Source organism: Palaemon carinicauda, chromosome 31 (genome assembly GCF_036898095.1).
Source record: "Palaemon carinicauda isolate YSFRI2023 chromosome 31, ASM3689809v2, whole genome shotgun sequence".
NCBI lineage: Eukaryota > Metazoa > Arthropoda > Malacostraca > Decapoda > Palaemonidae > Palaemon > Palaemon carinicauda.
The window spans coordinates 81,234,485-81,246,984 of NC_090755.1; the positions used below are offsets into that span (position 1 = coordinate 81,234,485).

Sequence of the window (12,500 nt, forward strand, 5' to 3'; positions counted from 1 at the left end):
TACTTGTTAAGCTACAGCCCTAGGTGTAAAAGCAGGATGGTTATTACAAGCCCAAGGGCTCCAACAGGGGGGAGGGAGTTTTTTTTGTGGGGGGGGGGGGCATGCTCAGGGGAGGGAGTTTTTTTTGTGGGGGGGGGGCATGCTCAGGGGGAGGGAGTTTTTTTTGTGGGGGGGGGATGCTCAGGGGGAGGGAGTTTTTTTTTTGGGGGGGGGGTCCCATGCTCAGGGGAGAGAGAGTTTTTTTTGGGGGGGGGGCGCATGCTCAGGGGGAGGGAGTTATTTTTTTGGGGGGCGCATGCTCAGGGGGTGAGTGGGTAGTCATACCTTGATAAAAGAGTGTACCCCGAGAAGTACACTCTGAAACCACACTGCCACAAATTGCCGAACCAGCGGGCTATAGTTAGGAAAAGGGGAGTGGATTAGAAGGATTTGAGTGTGTGTGCATATCTATCTAAATATTTAGCTCTCAATTTTGACAGGTTGCGTACACTACTATTACAGAAGAAGGATCAGTTAATAACTGTTAATACGAAATTTCTAATCTCATTAAACCTGGAAGTAACATCCAGATAGTTTGTGTTGCCTATGCAAGAGTATAATGAGACTGAAGACTCCATGCTTTGATTAAAAAGTCTTCTTATAAGCTAGATAACTATATAATTAGGTTTAAGATTCTTCTATAATTCTTTTTGTCTCGCGATCCGTAAAACGTTTGATGTTATTCTGCTATAAGTCTTTTCGTGCCTTGACCCATAAAATGTTTGTTATTATAGAAACGTTTGATGTTAATTTGCTATAATTCTTTTCGTGCCTTGATCCGTAAAACGTTTGTCATTATAGAAACGTTTGATGTTAATTTGCTATAATTCTTTTGGTGCCTTGATCCGTAAAACGTTTGTTATTATAGAAACGTTTGATGTTATTCTGCTATAATTCATTTCGTGCCTTGACCCGTAAAACGTTTGTTATTATAGAAACGTTTGATGTTATTCTGCTATAATTCATTTCGTGCCTTGACCCGTAAAACGTTTGTTATTATAGGAACGTTTGATGTTATTCTGCTATAATTCATTTCGTGCCTTGACCCGTAAAACGTTTGTTATTATAGGAACGTTTGATGTTATTCTGCTATAATTCATTTCGTGCCTTGACCCGTAAAACGTTTGTTATTATAGGAACGTTTGATGTTATTCTGCTATAATTCATTTCGTGCCTTGACCCGTAAAACGTTTGTTATTATAGAAACGTTTGATGTTATTCTGCTATAATTCATTTTGTCTCGCGATCCCTAAAACGTTTGTCATTATAGAAACGTTTGATGTTATGCTGCTATAATTCTTTTCGTTCCTTGATCCGTAAAACGTTTGTCATTAAAGAAACGTTTGATGTTATTCTGCTATAATTCTTTTCGTGCCTTGACCCGTAAAACGTTTGTCATTAAAGAAACGTTTGATGTTATTCTGCTATAATTCTTTTCGTGCCTGGACCCGTAAAACGTTTGACATTAAAGAAACGTTTGATGTTATTCTGCTATAATTCTTTTCGTGCCTTGACCCGTAAAACGTTTGTCATTAAAGAAACGTTTGATGTTATTCTGCTATAATTCTTTTCGTGCCTGGACCCGTAAAACGTTTGACATTAAAGAAACGTTTGATGTTATTCTGCTATAATTCTTTTCGTGCCTGGACCCGTAAAACGTTTGTTATTATAGGAACGTTTGATGTTATTCTGCTATAATTCTTTTCGTGCCTTGACCCGTAAAACGTTTGTCATTATAGAAAACTTTGATGTTAATTTGCTATAATTCTTTTCGTGCCTTGACCCGTAAAACGATTGTTATTATAGAAACGTTTGATGTTATTCTGCTATAATTCTTTTCGTGCCTGGACCCGTAAAACGTTTGATGTTATTCTGCTATAATTCATTTCGTGCCTTGACCCGTAAAACGATTGTTATTATAGAAACGTTTGATGTTATTCTGCTATAATTCTTTTCGTGCCTGGACCCGTAAAACGTTTGATGTTATTCTGCTATAATTCTTTTCGTGCCTTGACCCGTAAAATGTTTGTTATTATAGAAACGTTTGATGTTAATTTGCTATAATTCTTTTCGTGCCTTGACCCGTAAAACGATTGTTATTATAGAAACGTTTGATGTTATTCTGCTATAATTCTTTTCGTGCCTGGACCCGTAAAACGTTTGATGTTATTCTGCTATAATTCTTTTCGTGCCTGGACCCGTAAAACGTTTTATGTTATTCTGCTATAATTCTTTTCGTGCCTTGACCCGTAAAATGTTTGTTATTATAGAAACGTTTGATGTTATTGAACATTATTCAGCCGCCCTAATTACTTATTTGTCTTACAATTATAATATCGTTGCTTTAGGTAGAAGGGATATGCAAGGAAGCGAATGGTTGGGATTATATGTATTAAAATAAATCATTTTCTGTTAATAATTAAAGTTAGGTGTAAAGTGTAATTTGAATAAACGTTTCGTCTAGTAATAAAGTGTACTTTTAATGTTTCCGAAGTTGCACTGGGAACAAAAGTGCATTGACATGTATGTACATTATATATATATATATATATATATATATATATATATATATATATATATATATATATATATATATATATATATATATATATATATATATATATATATGTATATATATAATATATATATATATATATATATATATATATATATATATATATATATATAATGTGTATATACAGTATATCCTTATACATCAATACATTTATATATACCTGAAAGCGTACGCCACCCGCCAAAATATACGGCTATTTCACCTGCTAGTCAGACAGACAGAGACAGACAAGCAGATTTGAGTGTATTTTCTCACTCCTAAGGTTTGCAAGATTAAAGGGGCGAATGTCTTTAACCTGGCTCCTCCTTCCTGCCCACGCGATCCTATTAAAGGAACTTGTCTCGCCTTTTTACTGGATCGTTTATTGCTGAATAAACTTGAACAACGTTCCACGAAACTATTCTCTCGCACCGTTTCCTAGGCAAGAGGATTGTTCATTGTAAATTTTAGGTTTTTATCCACTGTTCAATATTATTTTTTCCTTGCGTGGATAATTGAGTGCTTCGTTGGTTCAATGATCTTAATTCTTTTCTTACATGGAGAATTGAGTGCTTCGTTGGTTCAATGATCTTAATTCTTTTCTTACGTGGAGAATTGAGTGCTTCGTTGGTTCAATGATCGTAATTCTTTTCTTACGTGGAGAATTGAGTGCTTCGTTGGTTCAATGATCGTAGTTCTTTTCTTACGTGGATAATTGAGTGCTTCGTTGGTTCAATAATCTTGATTCTTTTCTTACGTGTGGATAATTGAGTGCTTCGTTGGTTCAATAATCTTGATTCTTTTCTTACGTGTGGATAATTGAGTGCTTCGTTGGTTCAATAATCATAATTCTTTTCTTATGTGGATAATTGAGCGCTTCGTTGGTTCAATGATCGTAATTCTTTTCTACGTGGATAATTGAGTGCTTCGTTGGTTCAATAATCTTGATTCTTTTCTTACGTGTGGATAATTGAGTGCTTCGTTGGTTCAATAATCTTGATTCTTTTCTTACGTGGATAATTGAGTGCATCGTTGGTTCAATAATCTTGATTCTTTTCTTACGTGGATAATTGAGTGCTTCGTTGGTTCAATAATCTTGATTCTTTTCTTACGTGGAGAATTGAGTGCTTCGTTGGTTCAATAATCTTAATTCTTTTCTTGCGTGGAGAATTGAGTGCTTCGTTGGTTCAATAATCTTGATTCTTTTCTTACGTGGATAATTGAGTGCTTCGTTGGTTCAATAATCTTGATTCTTTTCTTACGTGGAGAATTGAGTGCTTCGTTGGTTCAATAATCTTGATTCTTTTCTTACGTGGAGAATTGAGTGCTTCGTTGGTTCAATAATCTTAATTCTTTTCTTGCGTGGAGAATTGAGTGCTTCGTTGGTTCAATAATCTTGATTCTTTTCTTACGTGGATAATTGAGTGCATCGTTGGTTCAATAATCTTGATTCTTTTCTTACGTGGATAATTGAGTGCTTCGTTAGTTCAATAATCGTAATTCTTTTCTTACGTGGATAATCGAGTGCTTCGTTGGTTCAATAATCGTAATTCTTTTCCTACGTGGATAATTGAGTGCTTCGTTGGTTCAATAATCTTGATTCTTTTCTTACGTGGATAATTGAGTGCTTCGTTGGTTCAATAATCTTAATTCTTTTCTTGCGTGGAGAATTGAGTGCTTCGTTGGTTCAATAATCTTAATTCTTTTCTTGCGTGGAGAATTGAGTGCTTCGTTGGTTCAATAATCTTGATTCTTTTCTTACGTGGATAATTGAGTGCTTCGTTGGTTCAATAATCTTGATTCTTTTCTTACGTGGATAATTGAGTGCTTCGTTAGTTCAATAATCGTAATTCTTTTCTGACGTGGATAATCGAGTGCTTCGTTGGTTCAATAATCGTAATTCTTTTCCTACGTGGATAATTGAGTGCTTCGTTGGTTCAATAATCTTGATTCTTTTCTTACGTGGATAATTGAGTGCTTCGTTAGTTCAATAATCGTAATTCTTTTCTGACGTGGATAATCGAGTGCTTCGTTGGTTCAATAATCGTAATTCTTTTCCTACGTGGATAATTGAGTGCTTCGTTGGTTCAATAATCTTGATTCTTTTCTTACGTGGATAATTGAGTGCTTCGTTAGTTCAATAATCGTAATTCTTTTCTGACGTGGATAATCGAGTGCTTCGTTGGTTCAATAATCGTAATTCTTTTCCTACGTGGATAATTGAGTGCTTCGTTTCTGTCAGTACATTTTTGGTACATCTATAAAAATGCTTCTATAATTTGGTCAAACCTAAGTTGACTTTTAAAATGGCAGGGGTCAAGATTGCATATCTGTTTTCTGATCTCGCTTATAATATAAAAAGCAAGTGTGTATATATAATCCGGTCACGCCTAGCTCGCCCCTTTTATTAGGGAGTTTTGTGATCGTTTAGACTTTAGAGCGTATAATTGTTTTGTATATTGGAAAGGGAAATATACTTCTGAACCTTGAAGTACAATTTTTTTTTCTTGAGAGAAAGATAGATGTATTTTCTTTGTGTAATGTCAACTGATAGGAAGATTGAAAAATGGTTAAATAAGACGAATGACAGGCTTAGTAAAGATTACAGAGGTGATGAGAATGTCACGACTGAGATGGTGTGGGCATATGATGAGGATGGGTGGTGGAGAGGGAGTGAGGAGGGCTTGGGAAGAACCTGTTATTGGGAGAAGATCAAAAGGAAGGCAGAGAAGTAGATGGAGGTGAAGGATGGTATGGAGAGAAGACGTTTAGTAGAAGAGGATGCCTTTGATAGAAGATTGGAGAGGCCGCATCAGGCAACCGACCCCTTAATGTAAACATAACGTTTGGAAAGATGAACAAGAACAGATAGAGAATATATCTTTGAACTTGATAACTTAAAGGTTTAAAGGTCTCTCATGAATGGCAGGGGCAAGGGACAGCGAGATTGCCCTATCGAGCAGGACAATGCCCTAAAGACTAACCATATTACATATGATCAGCGCCCAAGCCCCCTCTCCACCCAAGCTAGAGTAATACCTGACCATCCAGCACAAAAAGATAAACCCTTCTTAGTTGTAAAAGAAATACTAAATCTCTGGAAATGAAAGAAATTTAGCTTCTGTTTTTCATTATTTTCTCTTGCTTTAGCAAATAGTACTTAAGTGGTAGGGAAGTGTTTTGTAATTGTGTGCTTAAGGCTGAGAGCAGTGAGCAACCGCCACTCTGATATGCTGTTTTATTTGTAATATTCTCTTTGTCATGAGAGAGAGAGAGAGAGAGAGAGAGAGAGAGAGAGAGAGAGAGAGAGAGAGAGAGAGAGAGAGGATTCCTATCAGTAAATAGCATACTGTAACTATTCAGTGGAGAGTTTATACTTAGGTAAATTATCCATCCATCCATATACCAAGGCACTTCCCCCAATTTTGGGGAGTAGCCGACACCAACAATGAAACAAAACAAAAAGGGGACCTCTACTCTCTATGTTCCTTCAGCCTAATCAGGGACTCAACCGAGTTCAGCTGGTACTGCTAGGGTGCCACAGCCCAACCTCCCACATTTCCACCACAGATGAAGCTTCATAATGCTGACTCCCCTACTGCTGCTACCTCCGCGGTCATCTAAGGCACCGGAGGAAGCAGCAGGGCCTACTGGAACTGCGTCACAATCGCTCGCCATTCATTCCTATTTCTAGCACGCTCTCTTGCCTCTCTCACATCTATCCTCCTATCACCCAGAGCTTTCTTCACACCATCCATCCACCCAAACCTTGGCCTTCCTCTTGTACTTCTCCCATCAACTCTTGCATTCATCACCTTCTTTAGCAGACAACCATTTTCCATTCTCTCAACATGGCCAAACCACCTCAACACATACATACACACTCTAGCCGCTAACTCATTTCTTACACCCGTTCTCTCCCTCACCACTTCGTTCCTAACCCTATCTACTCGAGATACACCAGCCATACTCCTTAGACACTTCATCTCAAACACATTCAATTTCTGTCTCTCCATCACTTTCATTCCCCACGACTCCGATCCATACATCACAGTTGGTACAATCACTTTCTCATATAGAACTCTCTTTACATTCATGCCCAACCCTCTATTTTTTACTACTCCCTTAACTGCCCCCAACACTTTGCAACCTTCATTCACTCTCTGACGTACATCTGCTTCCACTCCACCATTTGCTGCAACAATAGACCCCAAGTACTTAAACTGATCCACCTCCTCAAGTAACTCTCCATTCAACATGACATTCAACCTTGCACCACCTTCCCTTCTCGTACATCTCATAACCTTACTCTTACCCACATTAACTCTCAACTTCCTTCTCTCACACACCCTTCCAAATTCTGTCACTAGTCGGTCAAGCTTCTCTTCTGTGTCTGCTACCAGTACAGTATCATCCGCAAACAACAACTGATTTACCTCCCATTCATGGTCATTCTCGCCTACCAGTTTTAATCCTCGTCCAAGCACTCGAGCATTCACCTCTCTCACCACTCCATCAACATACAAGTTAAACAACCACGGCGACATCACACATCCCTGTCTCAGCCCCACTCTCACCGGAAACCAATCACTCACTTCATTTCCTATTCTAACACATGCTTTACTACCTTTGTATAAACTTTTCACTGCTTGCAACAACCTTCCACCAACTCCATATAACCTCATCACATTCCACATTGCTTCCCTATCAACTCTATCATATGCTTTCTCCAGATCCATAAACGCAACATACACCTCCTTACCTTTTGCTAAATATTTCTCGCATATCTGCCTAACTGTAAAAATCTGATTCATACAACCCCTACCTCTTCTAAAACCACCCTGTACTTCCAAGATTGCATTCTCTGTTTTATCCTTAATCCTATTAATCAATACTCTACCATACACTTTTCCAACTACACTCAACAAACTAATACCTCTTGAATTACAACACTCATGCACATCTCCCTTACCCTTATATAGTGGTACAATACATGCACAAACCCAATCTACTGGTACCATTGACAACACAAAACACATATTAAACAATCTCACCAACCATTCAAGTACAGTCACACCCCCTTCCTTCAACATCTCAGCTTTCACACCGTCCATACCAGATGCTTTTCCTACTCTCGTTTCATCTAGTGCTCTCCTCAATTCATCTATTGTTATCTCTCTCTCATTCTCATCTCCCATCACTGGCACCTCAACACCTGGAACAGCAATTATATCTGCCTCCCTATTATCCTCAACATTCAGCAAACTTTCAAAAAATTCCGCCCACCTTTTCCTTGCCTCCTCTCCTTTTAACAACCTTCCATTTCCATCTTTCACTGTCTCTTCAATTCTTGCGCCAGCCTTCCTTACTCTCTTCACTTCTTTCCAAAACTTCTTCTTATTCTCTTCATATGATTGACCCAATCCCTGACCCCACCTCAGGTCAGCTGCCCTCTTTGCCTCACGTACCTTGCGCTTTATTTCCACCTTTTTCTCTCTATATTTTTCATACTTCTCTATACTATTACTCTGCAGCCATTCTTCAAAAGCCCTCTTTTTCTCTTCCACTTTCACCTTCACTCCTTCATTCCACCATTCACTGCCCTTCCTCATGCTGCCTCCAACAACCTTCTTGCCACATACATCACTTGCAATCCCAACAAAATTTTCTTTTACTAACTTCCACTCCTCCTCTAAATTACCAGTTTCTCTTACTCTCACCTCATCATATGCCATTTTCAACCTTTCTTGATATTTACTTTTTACCCCCGGTTTTATTAGCTCTTCAATCCTTACTACCTCCCTTTTACATCCACCTACTCTATTCCCCCACTCTTTTGCTACAACTAATTTTCCTTCCACCAAAAAATGATCAGACATACCGTTAGCCATACCCCTAAACACGTGCACGTCTTTCAATCTTCCAAACATTCTTTTAGTTACCAACACATAATCCATTAATGACCTTTCTACTACTCTTCCATTTGCCACTCTTACCCATGTATACTTATTTTTATCTTTCTTTTTAAAGAAGCTAGCACTTATTACCATCTCTTGTTCAACACACATGTCTACCAGTCTCTCACCACTCTCATTTTCACCTGGTACGCCATACTTACCAATGACACCTTCTACCTCTCCAGCGCCCACTCTAGCATTTAAGTCACCCATAACAACTACATAATTCCTTCTACCCAGTCCTTCTACACACCTAGTTAAATCATTCCAGAACTCATTTCGCTCTTCTTCACTTTTCTCACTACCTGGCCCATACGCACTGACAAACGCCCAACATTCCCTACCCAACCTAACCCTTACCTACATTAACCTAGATGATATCTCCTTCCATTCCACTACTTTACCTGTCATCCATTCACTCAGCAATAACGCCACACCCTCTCTCGCTCTTCCCCTTTCAATCCCAGACACTCTACCAGACATTTCACCAAACATCACTTCACCCTTTCCTTTCATCTTTGTCTCACACAAGGCCAATACATCCATCCTTCTACTTCTAAACATACTTCCAATCTCACATCTTTTACTCTCTATTGTACTACATCCACGCACATTTAAACACCCCAAAACTAGAGTGCGGGGAGCAGTCACTCTCCCCCCAGCTCCATCTCCTTGTCGATGTCTCGCAGGAATTTTTTACAGGAGAGGGGGTTCCCAGCCCCCTCGTCCCGTCCCTTTTAGTCGCCTCTTACGACACTCAGGGATAACGTTGGCGCTATTCTAATTTTTATATGCCCCCGCGGCCATATATATATAAATAAATATATATGGGGTGAGAGGAGTAGTCATACCATGGTGAAAGAAGTACTTATACTATTGTGTAAGGGATGTGTGTGTGCATATCTATCTAAACATTTAGTCCCCATATTTGACGGGTCGTGTACACACGTAAATATATCATTTCAACCCCTCCCCAAAAAAATCAATCAAATAAGATATATTTATTATGTGCCAACCGTGTGTCACACGATCGTACATAGTTCATTTTGTGTATATATTATGCTTGTATCTTCGTTCTTCCCTCGCACTAAAAAGAACCAGAATAAACATGTCTGCTTTTCTCCTCTGTAACAGTGTCTGTTTTTTAACATGAAATTTCTTGTTGCTTTGAGCTTTTTGTATATAAAGGAAAGTGTTCTATAACAAATGGACTCAGTTGCTTTCATACTGTCTTTGAGTCACAACCTTCTCTCGGCCCGTCACAATTTTCATCATTATCTCGTACGCCCATTGACGCAAAGGGCCTCGGTTAGATTTCCCCAGTCTTTATCTTGAGCTTTTAAATCAATAATTTCTCCTTGGTTTTTAAGAGAGCCTTAAAACCGTCAAGATCTCATCAATATCATTAATATATTTATGTTATCAACCTGAATAATTATGTGGGATTGAATCATCGTGGCTTGACCAATTAGCCTCCATCCGGGTCACGGATGTCCGAACCTCGGTTAATTCGAATGTCTTTAGTCAGAAACTGTTAAGCGAACTGACCGGAAAGATGTAATTTGGGGTTGACTTTGATAAATTACATTATACTCTTTGGATTTTTAGTTTGATGAAACTATTCACAAAGAAATTAGAGAGAATTTGCATCTTTGGTTAAGATTAGAATTTCGGAATCAGAAATGTGTGAAATTGAAGATGATACTATATTCGATATTGTATATATACGATATATATATCCCTATATATATGTATATATATATATACTATATATATACATATGTATAATTATATATATGGATATATATATATATATATATATATATATATATATATATATATATATATATATATATGAATAAATATGTATATATATATATATATATATATATATATATATATATATATATATGTGTACATATTTATAATATATGTATATATATATATATATATATATATTATATATATATATATATATATATATATATATATATATATATATATATATATATATATATATATATATATATACATTATATACGCCTAGCTATATCAGGTATAACTACATCGGTCTCCCCTCATCCCTCCTGTAGGGTGGAAAAAGAGTAGTCATACCCTTGTGTGAGATGAGGTATCTGGAGAGATACAATCGGAAACCACAATCTGTGTGTGCGTTTGTGTGTTATCTCTGTATTTATAGTAGTCATCTTTGACGGCTCGGGTACACTATTTCATGAATAGTGAAAACCTAATATGCTCAGTTTAACGTTACAACATCAACATTAATGAATGGTGAATGATAATTGAAATGTATAATGTATACATGAAGGATAGAATGAACCACAAATACCTCCAGGAACTCTTGATTAGCCTTCACATTTCCCCTTTCCCCTTTGTCGGTTCATTGCGAGAGACGGAGAAAATAAGTTAATTGGGAGAAGAGAGAACGAGACAAAGATGGCGGTTGGGAGTCCCAAGGGACTTCGATATGAGAATCACCTTTCTTAGAGAATTTCTCATGGCTAGATGATTGGAAGAAGAAGAAGAAGAAGAAGGGATGTTAGATGGACCTGGAGAAGAAGAAGAAGAAGAAGAAGAAGAAGAAGAAGAAGAAGAAGGGAGGTTACATGGACCTGGAGAAGAAGAAGAAGAAGAAGAAGCAGTAGGGAGGTTAGATGTACCTGGAGAAGAAGAAGAAGAAGAGGAAGAAGAAGAAGAAGAAGAAGAAGAAGAAGAAGTAGGGAGGTTAGATGGACCTGGAGAAGAAGAAGAAGAAGAAGAAGAAGAAGAAGAAGAAGGGAGGTTACATGGACCTGGAGAAGAAGAAGAAGAAGAAGAAGCAGTAGGGAGGTTAGATGTACCTGGAGAAGAAGAAGAAGAAGAAAAAGAAGAAGAAGAAGGGAGGTTAGATGGACCTGAAGAAGAAGAAGAAGAAGAAGAAGAAGAAGAAGAAGAAGAAGAAGAAGAAGAAGAAGAAGAAGAAGAAGGGAGGTTAGATGGACCTGGAGAAGAAGAAGAAGAAGAAGAAGAAGGGAGGTTCGATGGACCTGGAGAAGAAGAAGAAGAAGAAGAAGTAGTAGGGAGGTTAGATGGACCTGGAGAAGAAGAAGAAGGGAGGTTAGATGGACCTGGAGAAGAAGAAGAAGAAGAAGAAGAAGAAGAAGAAGAAGAAGAAGAAGAAGAAGAAGAAGAAGAAGAAGAAGAAAAAGAAGAAGAAGAAGAAGGTTAGATGGACGTGGAGAAGAAGAAAAGAAGAAGTAGAAGAAATGTGTGTAAAACAATCGTTATGATTAATGTCTATTAAACCAAGCATCAAAAACTTATAGTATTTAACTTGAAATAAACCTCTTGATGAAAAATTATAAATAAAAGAAACGCAAAGTAACATAAAAAAAAACAAAATTCAAAAGTAGATAGTATTTAACAACTTGAAATAAACCTGGTGATGAAAAAGTATAAATAAAAGAAACAATAACATAAGAAGAGTATTTTAAATCAGAAAAAAATCGTAAACTGGTTGGAATAAATCATGAAGTAAGTTCTTGGGGTCATGCATAATTCAATCTTACGCTACATCCACTACTGCAAACACATTGGTAAGTCGAGCATTCGTCTTAATCAGCGGACAGACTTCGGGGGAAAGGCTTGTGTCCGTATGAAATGTTTTGGTTTTGATCGCATATATATATATATATATATATATATATATATATATATATATCTCTCATCATCATCATCATCATCTTCTCCTCCTACGCCTATTGACGCAAAGGGTCTCGGTTAGATTTCGCCAGTCGTTTCTAACTTGAGCTTTTAATTCAATACTTCTCCATTCATCATCTCCTAATTCGCGCTTCATAGTCCTCAGCCATGTAGGCGTGGGTCTTCCAATTCTTCTAGTGCTTTGTGGAGCCTAGCTGAACGTTTGATATGTACACACACACACGCAC

General features: G+C 37.5%; 2 protein-coding genes across 2 annotated transcripts in view; both read left to right on the forward strand.

The window, feature by feature from the left end:
• Nucleotides 1–12,500, forward strand: part of LOC137625037 (glutamate receptor ionotropic, delta-2-like) — a 248,456-nt gene that overhangs the window by 187,983 nt on the left and 47,973 nt on the right. The gene's annotated exons all lie outside the window — the stretch shown is intronic.
• On the forward strand, nucleotides 11,108–11,779 carry LOC137624815 (cilia- and flagella-associated protein 251-like). The gene has a single exon (XM_068355767.1). The coding sequence runs from the start codon at nucleotides 11,108–11,110 to the stop codon at nucleotides 11,777–11,779; it is 672 nt and encodes a 223-aa protein (XP_068211868.1).

Bases quoted from the DNA above. Each gene is read 5' to 3' on its own strand.
- LOC137624815 (XM_068355767.1), top strand. From the start codon at position 11,108: ATGTTAGATGGACCTGGAGAAGAAGAAGAAGAAGAAGAAGAAGAAGAA.